This window comes from Ptychodera flava, chromosome 4 (assembly GCF_041260155.1).
Source record: "Ptychodera flava strain L36383 chromosome 4, AS_Pfla_20210202, whole genome shotgun sequence".
NCBI classification, from domain to species: domain Eukaryota; kingdom Metazoa; phylum Hemichordata; class Enteropneusta; family Ptychoderidae; genus Ptychodera; species Ptychodera flava.
The window spans coordinates 37,907,860-37,926,908 of NC_091931.1; the positions used below are offsets into that span (position 1 = coordinate 37,907,860).

At 37.9% G+C, this 19,049-nt stretch overlaps 2 protein-coding genes across 2 annotated transcripts in view; one reads left to right on the forward strand and one right to left on the reverse strand.

The window, feature by feature from the left end:
* Positions 1-19,049, forward strand: part of LOC139131680 (ribonucleoside-diphosphate reductase large subunit-like) — a 296,454-nt gene that overhangs the window by 93,386 nt on the left and 184,019 nt on the right. The window lies entirely within an intron of this gene.
* Positions 11,293-17,441, reverse strand: LOC139132271 (acidic leucine-rich nuclear phosphoprotein 32 family member B-like). Its single transcript, XM_070698658.1, has 3 exons — positions 17,429-17,441; positions 13,501-13,800; positions 11,293-11,363 (listed from the first exon to the last, which is right to left on the reverse strand). Exons 1-3 carry the CDS (start codon positions 17,439-17,441, stop codon positions 11,293-11,295), a joined length of 384 nt encoding a protein of 127 aa, XP_070554759.1.

The following is a 19,049-nucleotide window of genomic DNA, read 5'->3' on the forward strand; positions in this document are numbered from 1 at the left end:
TCTTTGGTACGTTCTTGCTCCGAACACTAAAACGGTCGATGTTCGTGCCAGGGGAAAGCATTCCGGCTGGAGCCAGTGCTGAAAAAACCGGCGAGGCATTGCCTTGGTGAGTTTGTTGTTCTTAATTTCTGACGCATGAATATCTATGATATTGGTGTAATATGTGAACAGCAAACGCAACCAGCGCAAACACGTGTTCTTGATGAAAGTAAAACTTAGGGGACGTTCAGTTATTATGGCCGGGGGGGGGGGCTGGCAATTCTTCCTGTGCATCAGTCAAAATAAGTGACCCCCTAGCCAATGCCCCAGAAATTGATGACTCCCGTTTCAAGATAAAAAAATGTCATTACACCCCATTGTTTGAGTAAGTATTGATTCAATTTTCAATGATAACTCTGGCCATTACCGGTTCATAGATACAATACAACATCTGTGGAAAAGAATTTTTTCCAAGATCCTGCTCTTCTTCCAGAACTTGTACACATTGTATACTGTGTCTTGAAAGATTCAAAACCTTCTTCATCACATGTGCTGCTGCAAATTTCATGAATTAAAACATCATCATCCTCTTCCTCGGCAAAAAGGCTCTGAGTCTGATATGTCACTGCCACTGTCCAAATAATTGATGATCTTTCTGTGAGTTGCCATGTTTTTCTGTTCTCTCCTCAGTACATCACAGGTAACTCCTTTGATTTAGTCTCCTTTGTTCTCTTTGGTCGAAAAATTGTGATGAATTAAGTATGTGTTTTGAGTGATCCTGAACCAAAGCCTACATGGCCATTTCCGTGATCCCTTCTTGGGCCACACATCATAGTCCTTCTGTTGATATACGTCTACCAGGTTGATTTAGAATTTGGAAGGTCACATTCGAATAATGGCCTCGCACGATATGTTGAATAGGAAGTATCGCATGGCTTTACATATTTACTGTCTACATTCAAGGTTGGCAGTTGCCTAATCAATTGTCGGCTCGTATGTTTCTTGAAGATAAATCTAATCTGTTCTCGGTGTGTGTAGAATTTTAGTTTTGTGTATATACAAAACAGACAAAATAAATGACAAAATCAAAGTCCAGATAACTGCAACTTCATAATCCATGTTGGTTTAGCTGTAACGGCATCTGCCTAGCCGCAGGGTCAGGAATTCTGATTCAGCTGTAAAGACTTTTTCTTTAGACATTTTTCTCTTTACATTATGTAAGCTCTGATTTGTATCGTGTTTCGCTGGTGTGAACATGGGAGTTAATGGCTTGCACGGCTCGCAAGATTGGTCACGCGATCAGATTCCAAATGCGTCAGCACGCCACAATGAATGATTACGCCGTAGAATTGTTCAAATTTATTCCGTCAATTTACTTCCCCAAGATATAAAGGTAGCATGCGCTTCGCAAATAAAAAACACTTGAACTTTTGCTTACTGAGACTTTCCTCATTTAGACTTCCAACCAATTCCTTTTAAAATCAACGATAAAAAAACCAGGCAAATTTTGGTACAAGAGAAATTGCCCTTAAATTTACAAACTATTATTTTCGGATCGAGGAGGCAAAAACATGCACGCCACACACGTGTACAGTTTTTGTTGTGACAGTGTACCAAATATCTAGTCCCCACGGATATCGTGCGGGGAACTTATAAGTGTGGTCATGTCCGTCCGTCCGTCCGTTCAGAATTACCAAGAGAGATTCCATTGAAACTTTATACAAGGATTACTCCGTATGTCATACATATGCACATTGATTTGTTTTGTGATCCGATCCAATATGGCCGGATGACGACCATTTTGTTTCCTGTATTACATGTCGATACGTCAATTCACTCAAATTTCTCAGCGATGCAGGGAGCTATTTCATTCAAACTTATTGAATGGATTACCCATGATGTTATACACATGCATATCGATTTGTTTTATGATCCGATCCAATATGGTCGCGTGACGGCCGTTTTATTTCATGTATTTGATGTCATTCACAGGGGTTCAAGGATCCATCTACGGGCTCAAGGATGCCAAATTCAAAGATTATAAAAAAAATGCTATTAAATCTAGTTTTTGTACGAGCCTCTTTAGTCTTAACTGATAACGTCCATATAGGACTTAGGCCGCGTTAAAAATGGTGAGGGGCTTAAGGAATTCAGGGGGGGGGGTTTCAAAAATTCTGGGGTAGTCGAGGGGGACTTGAAAAATTTGCTCTCCTTATTGGGGGACCTAAAAATATTTTGGCTCCCAACATTTTGTTGGCGTTCAATGGTTCGAAACAAAATTTAGAACCGTTTTTCGCATTTTATGACTTTAATCTCGAAAATAATTGCAAAATGTATGAATGCCATTAAATTTTCGTAAAAAACAACAAGGTTGCCTTGTAACGGGGCAAAGCTGCAATTGTTGATAATTGTTTCAATATTTCTATGCAATGTATCAAATACAGTTTCTTGGTGTCTTTCTACAGCTTGCTGAAAAACACAATATTCAGTTTGTCAACAAAGTCCGTTTGTCTGAGTATTGGTGATAATTGAATTAGAGTTTAGAATGAAAGATATTTGTCAATAATACAAATGCACTGTACACGTAGCCTGTGTTGGCAAACTGAATACTGTCCAGCTCTACATGCTGTAGGGAGTAGAACAAGAACGCAGTTGTATAAACTGAACAAAAATATTGTCAAAATACAAAGTTAATACAACTACTACCCTGCTACTGCCTACGGGCAGTGTCACCGCCACTGCTTACCGGCAGTGACAGTGATGTAGTTTAAGAAGAATTTGGGTCATAGGACACTCAATTGGGGTGACCATGCTTTATCTTATACAAATGTACAATGAAAAGTCACAATTTTTCTCAAATCACTTAAATCTGTATATAAAACTATTCATTTCAAGTTAATGCAGTAAATGAAATTTTCACATCTCATCGTACAATAACACAAAAGTAAAACTTTGAATAGTAAAGACTAATTAAAATGAAAAATTAAAATGTGTGACTGAATAAAAATTATTTATTTTTGCCAAATTTGCCATTACTACACCCAAAACTTCTGAGATTAAAACATTTATTTGATGGAATATTTTAACCTCCCAGTATTGTCAATGTTGTAAACTATTTATAAGTAGCATCTAAGTTGTATATGTATGTGTATATGTCGTGAATATTCGTTTTAAACTTTGCACAAGGATAATACACTATGGCATACATATACACTTTTATTTATTTTCATGTGGCATGCACTAGTATCACTAATTTGCGGAATTTTGTAGTTAGAGCTCTGTTTCTGGTGCGATCGAGCCAAAGTAGCATCTAAGTTGTATATGTCGTGCATGTACTTTTGAAAAAAAAAATTTCGGTTGGTCACTGTGCTCAGTTTTTCACAATTTGGTAAAAAGTAGCCAGCAATTCACAATTTGCATACTCTCTCATGATTGTCATTTGTGTGCTTTTCAGCTGGTGCCATTGACCTGGCAAAAGTTGGATATACTTAAGTTAGCTTAGACTGATAGATCCAAAACGTCCACTAATGCATTTTAAATATGAATCGATTTAAGAACTTGCCCTAGGTCAATGGCTCTACAACCTGCCTATAAGAGGTCGTGTCGAGCATCTGTGTGCAGAACTACGCAATACATATTTATTTTTACTCTGTTTGAACTCCTAATAAATATACGGCTATATGATAATTTGGTGGGGGACTTGAAAATGTTTCATCATACAGACGGGCGGGGACTTGAAAATTTTTGAGGGTATTTAGGGGGGATCTGAAAAAAATAAGATTTCAATCGCGATTTTTCCATCCCCCACCTCCTCACCATTTTATTGAACGCAGTCGTATACGTTTGGCCATGTCTGTGCGTCCGTGCATTCCGTCCGTTCGTCCATGCAGATATCTCAGACATACCTGAGCCAATTCTTTTTAAACATGGTACAAGGATAATGCACTATGGCATACATATACACTTTTATTTATTTTCGTGTGGCATGCACTAGTATCATTAATTTGCATAATTTTGTAGTTAGAGCTCTGCTTCTGGTGCAACCGACCCAAATTTGATGAAACTGTGTACAGATGTTTGTGACACAAAGTTCTAATAGCACACAATGACATATGTCAGTATTGTGACAATTCATTGCCAGTTTGCATTTTTTGTTGACTTTAATGAATTTTTGATGAATATTTGATGAATTTTTGTAATTTGTAAATGTCCAGAAATAACCGCAGCAAATCTAATGAAATATTGTACATCTTCTGCACACAGTCCTACAACAGTGTACAAAGACACTTAGCAGTGTCATGTTAATTAATTAATAAGTTGCATATTCAATGAACGTTCCTAATAGGTTGGCTATGTCCAGAAATACTGTAAAATTTGATGAAGCATGGTACAGATATTGACCTGTAAGTAGTGTAATACTACTGTGTGAAGACAATAAGAAATATCATGTCAATAAATTGCTCATTTGCACATTTAATTTTCTGTAATTAGGCTGACATGTCAAGAAATAGTTCAATAAATTTCATGAACCTTGGTTGAGATGTTGAGATACTTTTGCTTAAACAGTTAATAAGGAAATTTATCCGTGTCATGTCAATAAATTTTTAACTTGCATATTAGATAAACTTTCCTGATTTAGAGTGATTTGTCCAGAAATACTGCATCAAATTTGATTAACTTGGTACAGATGTTGATCTCAAAGTGCTGTAATTCAATTTAGTGACATTTAGCGATATCGTTTAAAGTAATTGCTAAATTGCTTACATGATGATTTTTTGTTTTTAGGGTGAATGTCCAGAAGCACTGCATGAAATTTATGAAATGTGGTACAGGTGATAAACTTTCAGTGTTATAATAGGTTGAAAAAATGCTTAGGAACATCCTGTCGATTATATACTACTTGACTTATTTAATGACCCTTTTTAATTAGGGTAGCAGCCCACATTGATTTTACGTTTTCACCACAATAGAACTCATTACCCATCTGTATCGCACTATTTTTTAACAGATCCAATTAATGAACAGGACTCTATCCTCGCTCCTCGAGGACTTGTAATCAAATTGCAATTAACAAGTGGGTAGTGTGTCATCAACGATGACTTGTTTATTCTGTGTTTAAAAGCGGTCCACTTAAGGAGACTGCATATTGTACTTCAAACAAAAAAATAAACCAATATGCAAACGTAACAAGTAGAGGGGAGTGATATTGTTTTCTACATTTTACACGTATATATATATATATATATATATATATATATATATATATATATATATATATATATATATATATATGAGTTTGCTGTTCCGCTACTACATGTATTGTACCGCGATTATGTATTGTGTATCGTTCTGCCTCCCCTGCGTGCATTACACAGAGCCATCCATATACCTATCATCACGTCCACTACTTAGTCTAATCAAATCAGTATAGATTTAAAAAGGAGATTTACTTTTTTGCTGTCTTCACAGATTTATTCCAACCGTCATTTTGGTGTACGTGAAAGAAATCGGATACTGAATACCTAACAATGGTCTCCACTATCAGGAATAGAGCGCGATCCTACTATAGAGAAACTTAATCTCGAGAAAGCGTTGTGTTATATGACCGAAATTGCACTCGGCTTAGTTCTTCAAGCTTGAAAAGCTCCGATTACCGACAGAGCTCAGCATATTGCCTGCAGCACACTTACATAAAAACAGATTCACTTCTTGCGAGATAAAAGAATGACAAAACTATAAGCAAAGGTCGTTTAGGCAATAGTAGAGGAATTGTCAGCTTGGTCTCAATCAAATTTTCTTTGTTCGTGTGGAATCTTTTTAACCCCAAAGATATTCAAAAGCCACGTGTTCGTTGTAAAGGGACTTGTTGTGTGTGTACATTCACATTTTAAAACGGTCCTTTGCACGACAAAGCTCGAGAAAAATTAGATCTATCAGATCGCTCAATTACCACAGAATTTGATACACGTCATCAAAAGGCAAAACCCTGAATGTATATCTACGGTGTTTTATCAGCCCAAGCACATTTAAATTAAAGGGACAAAGTCGGCCATCTTTCTCGCGATGGTTTCATTTAATATGTCTAAAACTTGGGTCGAATATATGCATGGTCACCCATTCATTCAGTATTTTTAAACATGTCAAGCAATATAAATATTGTCTCGTATCAAACAAAATTCATGAAATATAGCCGACTTTGTCCCTTTAAATCTGTGCGTATTTCCTGTGAGAGAGCTCGCGTCGGGCTGAGAAACAGTCCTACAAAGGTCAAGGTAATTCTATATCCGTAGCGCATTCGGGTTTGAATTCAGTTCCGCCCTCTATTAAAAGCACCTCAACAAGTCGGGCGCTTAATTTTTCCTGAAGTTCTATCAACCAAGGCATTGGCCACCCTCTACCTATTTTCCGGTACACACTGCAGGAAATGTTCAGTAAAAACTGAAATTTCTTCTTCGCCCACTATTCAGTACATGTGTAAACACTAAGATCATTGTTATTGATAACAAATGAATTCTTGTCCGCACTTGAATTCAATTTTTAAGAGTAACAATACTGACTGTAAACATATGTGTTGATCAGTTAAAAATTAGACTTTTCATCACGTTTCGGGGAGTAGAACAAGAAAGTGCAGTAGATAAAAAAAACAAAAGTACCAAAAAGTTAGACTAAAAATAAAGCTAAAAATGGACAACCCAACACATATTTCATATCAATCAGAGAAAGTTTCGTTTCGAGTCCAACGTTTAAGTCCCCCGATCCCTTCAAATGCCACGTATCAACATACCTTTGATATTTTCAAAAACCCCGTCAATTCTCCCAAACCCCCTCAAGAGGTGTTTATGAATACAGCCTAAGCCCATTTCTTTCTAGACCGTCGCTTATCTTGGAATTTAATCGATATTTCCGTTATATAACCCCCTTCGTCTACTTAAGATCACTACATTGCAATGAAATTTCAGATAAATGTTCAGGGTTTGGTTATGTTTCTGTCTTCTTCTCTCTTTCGGCGTTTGCTGTCACTGTAGTGAAAGATGCATTGTCATTCTATAATAATAAATTCTTCCCTATCGGTGCCCTACTAATATATTTATTTCCTCTCTACTGCCTCGAGAGCTATCACACTTAATTTCTTCAATTAAATTTTCTAAATGACCCAATTTTAATATCAATAAAGTTATCGTCGTCATAATTGCACTTTACCACGCTTAGCTTCCCTCACAAAATACTGCTCCATCCTAACAGATAGCGACACTCGTTTGTAGGTCGAACCTAGTCTGATATGTAGGTGATAGAAGGCACGTCTACACGTCACGCATGTCATCTCGATCACATACCTGAGAGAAGCTTGACAAACGCGCATGTTCGTTGATATAAGCATCCCTCGCAAAACATTCGTGACCAGTGTCTGTGAGTACTTTCTCCAAACATTGAGGGCGCTTTGTACTTTCGGTGCAGCTCTCACTGGTCTTGTTCGACAGTTGTCTCACACTCATTTCTCACATCTATACAGTATCAAACAAAACTCACAGTAAACGTCATTCGGTCAACTCATCTATCCATAACCAAAAACCGGTACATCCATTGTTGCGTCGCACATAACACAGATTATTCTGTTAAAAACCCCTTTTTTTTGCAAAGATTCGTTCAATTTTCATTAATTTAACCAAAGATTAAAACATCGTCTGGGTTCACCTTTGAGTATTACAACAGGCAGTCATAAGTTGGATTAGAAACAAGTGTAAACGTGTGCATATCATCCGATTTCCTGGCTTTTTTTGGTTTCTGCTGTGGTCATCATTTCAAATTGAAATTTTCACATATTTTTTTGAAATACTAAGCGATAATGTTGTTTTACAGTAAAGTTCTTACATTTTGAAAAGAGTTATCTCAATCTATCTTATCATGATTTTGATCACTTTTTGAATGTCAGTCTTCCAACCCTCGCCATGCAAAACAAAATTGTCGTTTATTCTAAATAAACCGTAGTTTCAAATGAGGTATTAAATTTCATAACTATCTAGTATTAGGTTTTTGACTTAAAGTAATTTTAATCATTAATACCAAAATTGATGTTTTTCCCCCTAATGTGTACCCCTTTATCCTTCGAGTAAACTGTTACTACCATACTAAACTCTCCATTCTCTGTTTTTAGAAAATATTATTACTTTGAAAAGAGGGTTTTGGTTAAGTACAACGCTATCATAACAGTTCAGATAGTATTCTGTGTGTGTGGACAAGCTACGCCCTACGCACACCTCTGACGGAAGCAAAGCCTGTGGTAGGAGAAACAATATTGCATGGCTCATTGATGCATCAAGGTTTACATCAACAGACTTTGGTGCATCCCAATTTTCGACTCCAATATGATGGACGGTCCTTTATGCAGGAAAAACGGGGAAACAGGTTGACCTTGGGTCAGGCAGCTTTTCGTGCATGTATTAATAGTCGCGCCAGCGGCTTACTGACTACGCATGCGCTTATTCATAATATACTATGCGAGTAACCGGAAGTGTACCCTTCTTTCTCATGATGGGCGCCGCCATGTTTTTTTTTTTGAGTACTCGTAAATAAACAAATACGAAACAAATTACTATGATATAACATGCCTTTTATAAAATATACCTCTTTTATTAGCCAGTAAATGTTATTATACACCTTGTCGCTGATACAAAGTATCGTTGATATAGATAAACGGAGAAAACTGTCGTGCATATGAACGGGGGCATATGCAAAGAATGCTGGGATTGAATTATAGAAGAGCGCCCCCTGTGTCAATAATTAGATTCAAAAATTGCAAGTTTTTAGACGGAACGCTATAGTTTTCAGCTTGCAAGTGGAAGGTGGGCAGTGCGGTTACCATTGCAATGATAATTATTGCATAATACGTCCCTTGTTTAACGCCATAGGCTGTTATCATTGTAAAAATCGCCAATTTTTGTCCAAAATTTTTACACGCTACAGAAAATCTATACCTGCCCTGCTGCAGGGTTTGACGTCGTGTAAGTACGTGAACTGCTTTCATCAGAGGGAAACTGGGCATAGTTTTCATATAAACGTTTATGAAGTAACAATTACAGTTTATCTAGCCCTGCGTACGATGCTGTGTGTTCCGCTACAGCTAATAGCCCCGCTCACCACAGCCCTGCAAAGACCCGTACGTAGAGTTGGTGACTTCAAATCCATTTTTAGGAACGCACACAGGGAATGCACAGCGTACACTGCGTACGTACGCAGGGCTAGCGAGAGAGTTGCGACATCGACGGTTATTTACGAAAAAAGAATAAAAGACTGGCATTTTTGGAAGCGATCGAGTAGCTGAGGTAGGCAGGGATACGATTTGGGCCCAAGAACGCTGAATTTCGGCAGTAATTTGGCTTTTTACGTCAAGTCCAAAAATGGATTTGAAGTCACCAACTCTACGTACGGGTCTTTGCAGGGCTGTGGTGAGCGGGGCTATTAGCTGTAGCGGAACACACAGCATCGTACGCAGGGCTACAGTTTATCATGAATCAATACAAATAACATTGCCAATCTTAACCCCTGGCGCGACGCGCACAAGGCTGAGCCCTATATAATATTAGGCTCGTCTCATTGATAGAGGCGGAACAAAAACATTTGGCGGGTCGTTACATCTAATGCACTCTCTTACGTCTGTTCTAGGTCTGTTTTATCTCTTTCCACGAAGAACATTTCGGTCGCCCTGGAAACGAAGTCTAAATCGAACTATGAGAAGGAGACCATTCCAAATGTTGGATACCCTGTGGTTCCACGCCATAACTACATTCCAAACTACTTCACTAGTCTCTCTGACGAAGCCAGGCGCTCACTGGCCGGAAGAAAAATCGCCATCTCCTATCTCCATCACCAAAAGTGTGCAGGGGCGAGCATGAAGAACTGCATGAACAACATCGCCATGAACATGTCTTATGAGGCTCCGCGCCTTATCTGGGACAGGTCTGTGGTGCCATTTTATGAGAAGCGGATTTCCGAAAACTTCGCCCCGGACGACCAGATGATGTTCTACGGCGACGCGGCTTTCGGTGTATGTGACACAAAAAGCAATGACGAACTCTGCTCATACTTTACCACCCTCCGGGACCCTTACTATCGGATCGTATCGGCTTACGAGTACTGCATTGCCGGGCATTCACGTGATCCGATTTGTTCGTTGTGGAACGTTGAGAACATTACCCTTGAGGAGTTTGCAATGCACACCGGGAGCCATCTCTTCGCGCAGTTGCTCTACAACGTTGACATCTGCGAGATGACTCTGTCGAACAGCCAAGAACTTAAGACAATTGGCGAGCAGGACAACATCAACAAGACAAAGAGGTTGTTCTGTTGGTACAACCACAAAGCATATATTGACTACCACTTGAGCGCCACTGCCAAACAGAAACTTTTGGACTACGTCGTTGGGAATTTGGAGATGTGGTTCATGGTCATCGGTATGGCCGACGAATACGGACTTACACTCCAAATGTTAGAGGCAGCCTACCGCATTCCGTTTTCCAAGGAATGCACGGGCGTGACCAAGAATGTCAACAAGAAGAGGACTTCTAACAACGTTAGGGCCGAGTACAGGAAAAGGCTTCGCTCCGACAAACGGGTGCGAGAGGCGTTGTACTACGACGAAATGATTTATGAGGAAGCTTTGAGTATATATAATAGACAAAAGAAAATATTTTTTGAGGATTTTCCGAAAGTTAACGATTACAATTTACATAATGAGTATAGAAATCTGTCGAATCGATTTGAATACGAAAACGCAAGAAACGAGAAAAATAGTGAAGAAAGAAAGACAAAGGCTGCAGATTAATTGCGCCTTATACTAGACGTTAAATGAGCACACAAAATGGTCCTTAGGGAGCGCTCAGTTATTATGGCCGGGGTGGGCAGGCAAATTCTTTCTGTGCATCAGTCAAAATAAGTTAACCCCTAACCATTGCACCACAAAATTGATGACCCCCTTTTAAGAAGACAAAACTTTCATGAACCCCCCTCCCCAATCGCTTAAGGTTTGGTGCACCTTTTATTTCTCACCAATAGATTTCAATTAAAATTTCTGGAAGGACCAAGAACCCCACATAGATTAATATTGTCAACAAAAATTAGGGTGTCACCATGAAATTTTTTGAGATATCCAATCATTAAAATTTATGATTTTCATATTTATGCATAGGAAAACAATGGACTGAATAATTAAGAAATAACATGGCAGAATTTAGTATTTCCCGCCGATAGATTTTGATGAAACTTCCTCAATCGAGGGATAAGTGACCAAAAAGTATATCAATAGAAAAAAAAGTGGGGTCACCACCTTAGTTCTTTAGATATAGCCAAGAGTTCTAAAACCCGGAGACTTTGATGTTGAAGTGCGCCCCCTGGAGGCAAAGATGAGAAATTAAGTTTCATAATTTATGGCAATATTTCCATGATATACTCTTAAATTGTGAAATTCTTCACAACTCACAACGATAAATATGTGACATAACAAATAATTGCATCAATAATGCCTTTAAATCATGTTTACTTCAGCTTTTGAATGTTACTCTACCGTGACAATTATGCATACAATGTTTTTTTTTGTATCAGTGCTGTGAGATTGCTGTAAACTTATTTTGACTGAATAATAATGAGATGTAGGTATCACTTTGCTTTAATATGTTGAATGGAAACATAATTAAATACAATAGGGCATAAGTGAGGGTGTTTTCCTATCTTGAACTCAAAAACTCCCAGACAACATTGAAAGACTGATATACCATCAGTGTATCGGTGAATTTATGGAATTTTATTCATTTTGAAAACTAAACTACTAGGCAAGTCTATAATGTGTAAGAAAAAGCTCTTTTTATTCAAAATACACTATTATCATATTAGGTACCACTGAAGTGATCAAACAATGAATCAATAATTTTTTTTTTGGCTGGGCCATGGCCACTGACTGTAGCTAGCACGCGACGTCGTAGTTGTATTCGCGGTACATGTTTACATTTTTTCAAATGGATTAGAATTGGATAATGTTTCTTGAATACACGAAACAGGTTAGCTACGAGGCATATAGAACTTCCTAAATTCACTTACATTATTTTGGAATAAATATTATTCGTGGGATTTTAGATTTGGCATCAAATTTGTTCATGTTTATACATAACATACGTACCCTACGTAAATCTCAAACTGTAATATACGGATGTTGTGCTACTATGCCACTGACAAGAAACAAAGTACCTGTACGCCATTGAATTCGTAACAAAAAGAGACATGAACGGGATAAAGTTCATCATGTACCTCGTCGGGCCAATTTTTCCACTTTGTTTTTTGATCTTGACTTCGCCTTATTATTGATTTTCTGGAAACAAATTTCCCTGCCGTCGACGCGTCGCGGACGCGGACTGTTGCATAACGCTGCCATCTTGACTGACCTCTATAGTGCGCAGAATACGTTGCGCACTATAAAGGGCGCGCCAAACCTTAAGTAAAGTTGCACACACAAACACGTCTGGAGGGGAGGGGCGCGATAGAATTAAAAAAAAGATTCTGGGATGTTTTCAAATGACAAACGAACAATTTGTTAACGTTCAAATCTTCCCTTCTGACTTGCTTTAATCCCCCCTCAAAGGGATCGACAGAAATTACAGGTGGATCGATTTTTTTTGCGCAAGCATTTTAAAAAGGATTAAGAAATTTCAGGCATGGATTTATTTAATTGATAATATTGATTCACTATACATGGTAGTCTTTGAGCAAACTACGTTTATCATTTTTCAATGCAAAACTAGCAATATCTATGCATTTGTTTGATAGTTTACATAAATGTTCTTGATTGGAATAGGATGGTTACAACTCAAATGTGTACAAAAATTTGATTTTTGAATTCCACCGAAAATGTTCATCCACCATCATGTTAGTCTATGATAAAATGTGAATATTTTTTTCCAATGAAAACTTGCTATACTTGTGCATATATAGACGTTGGATAATGGACGTTATTGTACTTGATTAGACCAGGGTGGTTATAAGTGAATGTGTGTTCAAGAAATAGAGTTGGAATTTCACCGAAACGTTGATTCACTATACATGGTAGTCTATCAGGAAACTATGAATATTTTTCCAATACAAAACAAGCTAAATCTGTGTATTTATAGACGTTCGACAATTGATACAAATGTACTTGATTCAAATAGGGTGTTGAAAGTTCGGATGCAAAATCATGTATTGTGAAATCAGTGTTTGCCAAAGCATAAATGAGTTAACATGGAGACATATACCCGTCCAGAAATGTTATTATCATCCTCATCATCGTTCGTCGTTGTCGTCCTCGTCCTTGTCCTTCTCCTCCTCGTCTCGTCGTCATCATCATCATCATTGTTGTTGTCATCATCATCATCATCATCATCATCATCATCATCATCATCATCATCATCATTGTCGTTGTCATCGTTGTCACTTTCGTCGTTACAATAATTGTCATCATCGTGATCGCCGTTGTCGCCAACATGATCGTATGGTCATTACCTTTATCATCAGCATCATCATCATCATTTTGATCATCATCATCATCATCATCATCATCGTTATCATCATCATCGCCAACATGATCGTAGTCATTACCTTTGTCATCATCATCATCATCATCATCATCATCATCATCATCATCGTCATCATCATCATCGTTATCATCATCATCGCCAACATGATCGTAGTCATTACCTTTATCATCATCATCATCATCATAGCTACCGTCATCACCTTCATTATCATCATCAGTGGCAGCAGCATCAACAACAACAATCAGTTTGTTCAGGTGCCTTCTTTCTCGGGCAATGAGAATGAACGTCAGAGCACGCCCTCAGCCGCTCAAATTGGCAAAAATAACCGGAATTCACAATATAAAGTAATTACGTAACCGTAACGTTGCAACGTTAGTTCTGCTGACGACAACTGAGATTTTTGCTTTGAAAAATAACGACATGTACATTTTACATTTTCTGACATGTTCAAATCAAACCAAATTCTAAAAGATCCAAAAGTTGACAAATTGACCCTTAGCTGCGAGGCATGCGCATTTGTGAGAAAATCGTTTACAATTGTAATAGGGCGTGAATAAGCCTAAAGTAACAGTGACGTGGTGCATAAACCAAAGAAAATATCCTAAAGATATACACATGGAAACACAGGGAAACCTCAACCTGTCATGCAGATCAAAGCTGCCATTGCAATCTGTAAGGGTTTTTTGTGCACGATAACGCCCTCTGCAGTTCTTATCTCAATGGGGTCTCTGTTTAACAACTCACATCAAACATCACGGGCAAGATAATTTCTGTCTGTTTTCAATTTTTATTCGAAATAAGTAAGTCAATAAAATTGCTATCAGATTGCAAATGTAGAATTGTTTCTTTGAATTCCGTAACGTGAACTGTAAACATATTTATTTCTGAACTACAATGTACACAGTCTGTGGCCAGGGAACATTCTATGTATGTTTACGCAACTATCGATTGATAAGATGCATTGTCTTGATACTAACTTTCAAGATTATTTGCCTAAATGTTTCAGGGCTTAGACCAAATGTACAAACGTAAAAATCTGAAATGCACTGTACTTTCTGCATAATAATCACAGTCAACACTTGATTCAAACAAAATGTGGATAATGATATGGGTGCGAATTTACTGTAACCTGAAACATATATACCCTCTTAAACAATGCTTCAGATTACTTCTATTTTAGATAGCCCTTGCCTTTTGGATGACTAAACAGTACTTAAGAGCAAAACTCAAAGGATGGGAAAGCGTTTTGTGAAAATAGAAAATAGATCCATTGAAACTCATTTCATTTTGGCTTCACCAAGGGAGCTGTTCTCTTCTGAAAAGAACCTAATTACAACAGCTAAATTTCTCAAATATGAAAATTTATCAATTACCCAATAAATTTCACATTATCTCGTTGAATAGAGATGATCTATAAGATCTCCACATTAATGTTTACATATAATTTGTAACAAATAGTTAAATAACTGCCTGCGTACACACTATCTATTCATCGTCCTTTCATACAATACAAATATAGACAGAGACGATAACTGACGGTAACGATGGAAATAACTCTAACGATAGCTAAAGCGCCCAAATCGGCGCGTATAGGATTCCTGGTCTGTAAGAATGACAGTTTAGTTCATCCAGTTAACTAGGGTTTAAATACTAGTATCTTGGTATAGTAACATTTCAGAAATATGTGCGTCCTTGTGTTTACATGTTCGGTGAGATTAGAAAGCATGGTTAGTGATATTTAACTACTTACAGATTCCTATCCTGATTGCTTCGATTAGCGCATTATTAGAGCGTTTTAGAGGGATACTAGCAACATGCGCCTGATGGCTCACTCGAAAAGCTTATAGGCACATTGACTATCTCACAAACGCTGGCAAAAAGTGACGACCGAAAATCAAAATGTCGTGTATGGGGGATCACTGAGAGTGATCCTCACGTTGTATAACAGCAATATTTCATTTGCCCTCCAGGTATATCACAGCACAATTTGAACATAGTCAAGTAGTACAAAAAACTCACAAGCATGGCAATGTTGAAAGATATTTAAAACGGTCATCACCTGCAATATGTAGTGCGAAAGTATAGGGTGAGAACACCGCCAACATTATCTTGAAATCTTTATTTAAACTTATTTCATCATTATTATTGCATTATTTGGTGATTTGGTCATAATTATATCAGTATTGGGCCATTATTATGCCATTATTTGATCACATTTGGATATTATCATGACATGATCATGACATAATTATTAACTTACTTGGTAATTCGGTTGTTTGTCATTATTCAGCATTCAATTGATGTTTTGATTTTGAACTCATCTCATCAATATTGTGTTATTATTTTGTAATTTGGTCAATATTGTGCCATTATTTGCCCGTTATTATGCCATTATTTTCTCGTGATTACAACATTATCTTCCCATTATTATGACATAATCATGAACTTATTTGATAGTAAGTTTCGGTTGGTTTGCCATTATTCAGCATTGATGATTGATTTGGAACTTATTTCATCATTGTTATGCTATGATTTGGTGATTTGGTCAATACTGTGTCATTATTTGGTCATTGTTATGCGATTATTTGGTCATGATTACAATATTATCTCGAGATCATTATGACATTATTATGAACTTATTTAGTAATTCGGTTGTTCTGTCATTATTCAGGATTGATGTTTTGATTTGGAATTTATGTCATCATTATTATGCAATTATTTGGTGATTATTATTTGGCTATTATTATGTGATATTTTGGTCTTGATTACGACACAATCTTAACATTATTTGACCTACTTTATTGTCAAGACTCGTTATTTGACCTGCTTCATTTTTTGAACCCTACTCAGAAATCCTTGCACAACATTTCATCTGCAAAAACGATGGAGCGGTAAGTCTCGAAATATTCAATTCAATAGACCCTTTTTACATAAGTCTAGCGCCCTCCTGGGGCCACTGTGAATTTGAAGTAAAAGCGAGGCCACTGGGGAAAACCCTCCAGCCCCTGCCCAGTGGCCTCCAGCCCTGCCCAGGGTTTTCCCATGTGGCCTCGCTTTGACTTCAAATTCACAGTGGCCACAGGAGGGCGCTAGACTCATGAAAAGGGTCAATTCAATTCAGGGGTTTCATTAAGAGCCGGCAGCCGGCGAAATTGACCGGTTACTCTCACGATTTCGCCGGCTACTTTTTTGGAAAATTTTAACTCTAATCTTTTATCTCTCAAATAGTTTTTACCTTCTGAAATTATACGGACAAGTATCACAAACTATGTAATGAAATCAAACTATTGAACGGCTTTTATGTGAAACAAGTTTAGAAGATGAGCGACTGCTACGATCGCTGTGTACTACATTGTAGCACGGTCTTGTGTATACTGCCTCAATAAAAATCGGAATTGCTACGGACAATTCCATTGGCTACCTGAATTGCTGATTCGTTTGTGGTGACCTTTATGTTTGCCAATGAAAACGTTCGTACTACACCTGTCGGCCGTCATAAGCTCAATTCAAAATGGTCAATGAACAAATGAAGAGAGAAGCGATCGCAAGGTCAAGTTTCGCTGTACGATTTTCGGTTTTGAAGTGCACCGAGAAACGAGAGAAGGATAATTACGTGGATTTAAACTGTTTTCGAAGGCAATGGCCTGATTTTTTCTCACGAAAACTCTTCCCGACTACAGTTCGAATTTTAGTAATGTGAACGTATGTAACCAGCTGGAGGTATGGTAAGCTTATGTACTGCTTTTCGGTCTATCCACGCCAATAAGAATTCGCCCAGAGTGGTTTAAAATACGATAAGACCTCTAAATTCACTTCAAAAACGATCGTTAGGTTAAATCCAAATGTGAGCTTCGGAACGTACAAATTTTCATATCCTATATCAAGGTTCTTACTTTGCATAGCCATGTCAAATAACCTTGAGGGTCTTTGCTTCTATTTGCGAAATATGGTAATCACTGTCATTTTTTATCATTCTTGATAAATAAATTATCCTTTTTACCTCCTTTGTGGTATAAAAGTTCTTCATCTACAGATTCCATACATAACATCAGGGTCCTTAAATATTAGTACATTCATGAAACGTTTCTCGTTTAATGTGCTTAAAAAAATATCAGTGTTCCATCCAGGATGGCATCAACAAGAGGGATCAACAAGGGGGATTTCCCCCTTTACCAGAAAATTTCGGGGGGGGGGGATTTCACCAGTTCATGTGTTCTACTTGTATCTCTACTTTGTGACTGGGACCATTTCATGGGGGGGGGGGGCTGGTCCCCCCTTGACAAATTAATTGGGGTACCAACATTACAACAGAAGGGGAATCCCCCATCCCCTGTCTAGATGTAAGATCATCTACAATATCACATTTATATCATTAATAATAGTGCATTATTATAGTTTACCTCCTAAAAGCATAGAGGTTCTTAGATTCTAAGACTTTAGTTTTCTTTGTTGACAATATCGTCAACATTACCACCTTTTATCATTTTTAATTATGAATTATCATATTTAGGCCTAATCTCCCAGGAAAATGGCTTTTATGATATGAACACATATTGTCCTGGAACACTGCAGACAATTCTCCTGAAAATACTAGAAATTCAAGTGACTGTGAGCTGTAAAAAGTGAATTTTAGCTCATAAGAGTTTCCGGCCTTCGGCCGGGAGGGGGAACACCCCCTCCCGGACCCTCCCCCAACGACTACTGCTTTGTGGTCATGGCAGCTGCAAGCCGCCTACTTTATCATTCTGGCCCCCTACTTCAAAACTTAATGAAACCCCTGAATTCAACTTTATTCACCCTTTACGGCCAATTCAGTTCGGCGGACAACACTCGTAATATCACAACAAAACAAGAGTTACTAGACTAAAACTAAAATACAGTAACAACACACAACGACCATTAAGACGGATCATTTAGAAACCGCACAGCTGCAGGGATAAAATAGTTCTTGAGTCAGACCCAGCAGGTAAATGAGAAAGGTATAATACTTTCGATAAAAGACTTATAAAAGAGGGATAAAATTGTCTTGTTAACTGTAAAGGATTCCAATGTCCGTAAGAAATACAATCGTGGTTTCCCCTTCTTTCAAATCGCCTCTGGCAATTGACCATCCTTGTGTCGACTAAGCAACTCTTTGGACAGTGACAGACTTTAAGAGGCAGTTAGGGCATATAGGGATGCCATTAACAATACTGCGTGACTTCTGGAGGATACAACGCATCGTGATCGCCCTTGTACAGCTGGCATCACAGATGCAGATGTGGCAAATTGCATGCAGTGGAACTGGAAGCTACTTGCTTTGAATACGGCACACAGCGTTGTAAGCCTTCAGTAATTACGAGGGGTGAGCCGGGGGAATTTGGGGAGGGTCACTTTTCACAAAACTGTCCAAGGTTGAGGGTGGAATTTTTATCACAATAAGCAGTCTTACGTAGAATGAGAAAAAAGTGTAAACTTACGCCAATCACCCGTTTTCGGGCTCCTTTTTTGTGCCGCAGTCAACATTAATATTTC

Coding starts and splice junctions, on each gene's coding strand:
- LOC139132271 (XM_070698658.1), bottom strand. Junction 11,364..13,500: donor TGATGATGCTGATGATAAAG/GTAATGACCATA, acceptor CTTTGCCTCCAG/GGGGCGCACTTCAACATCAA.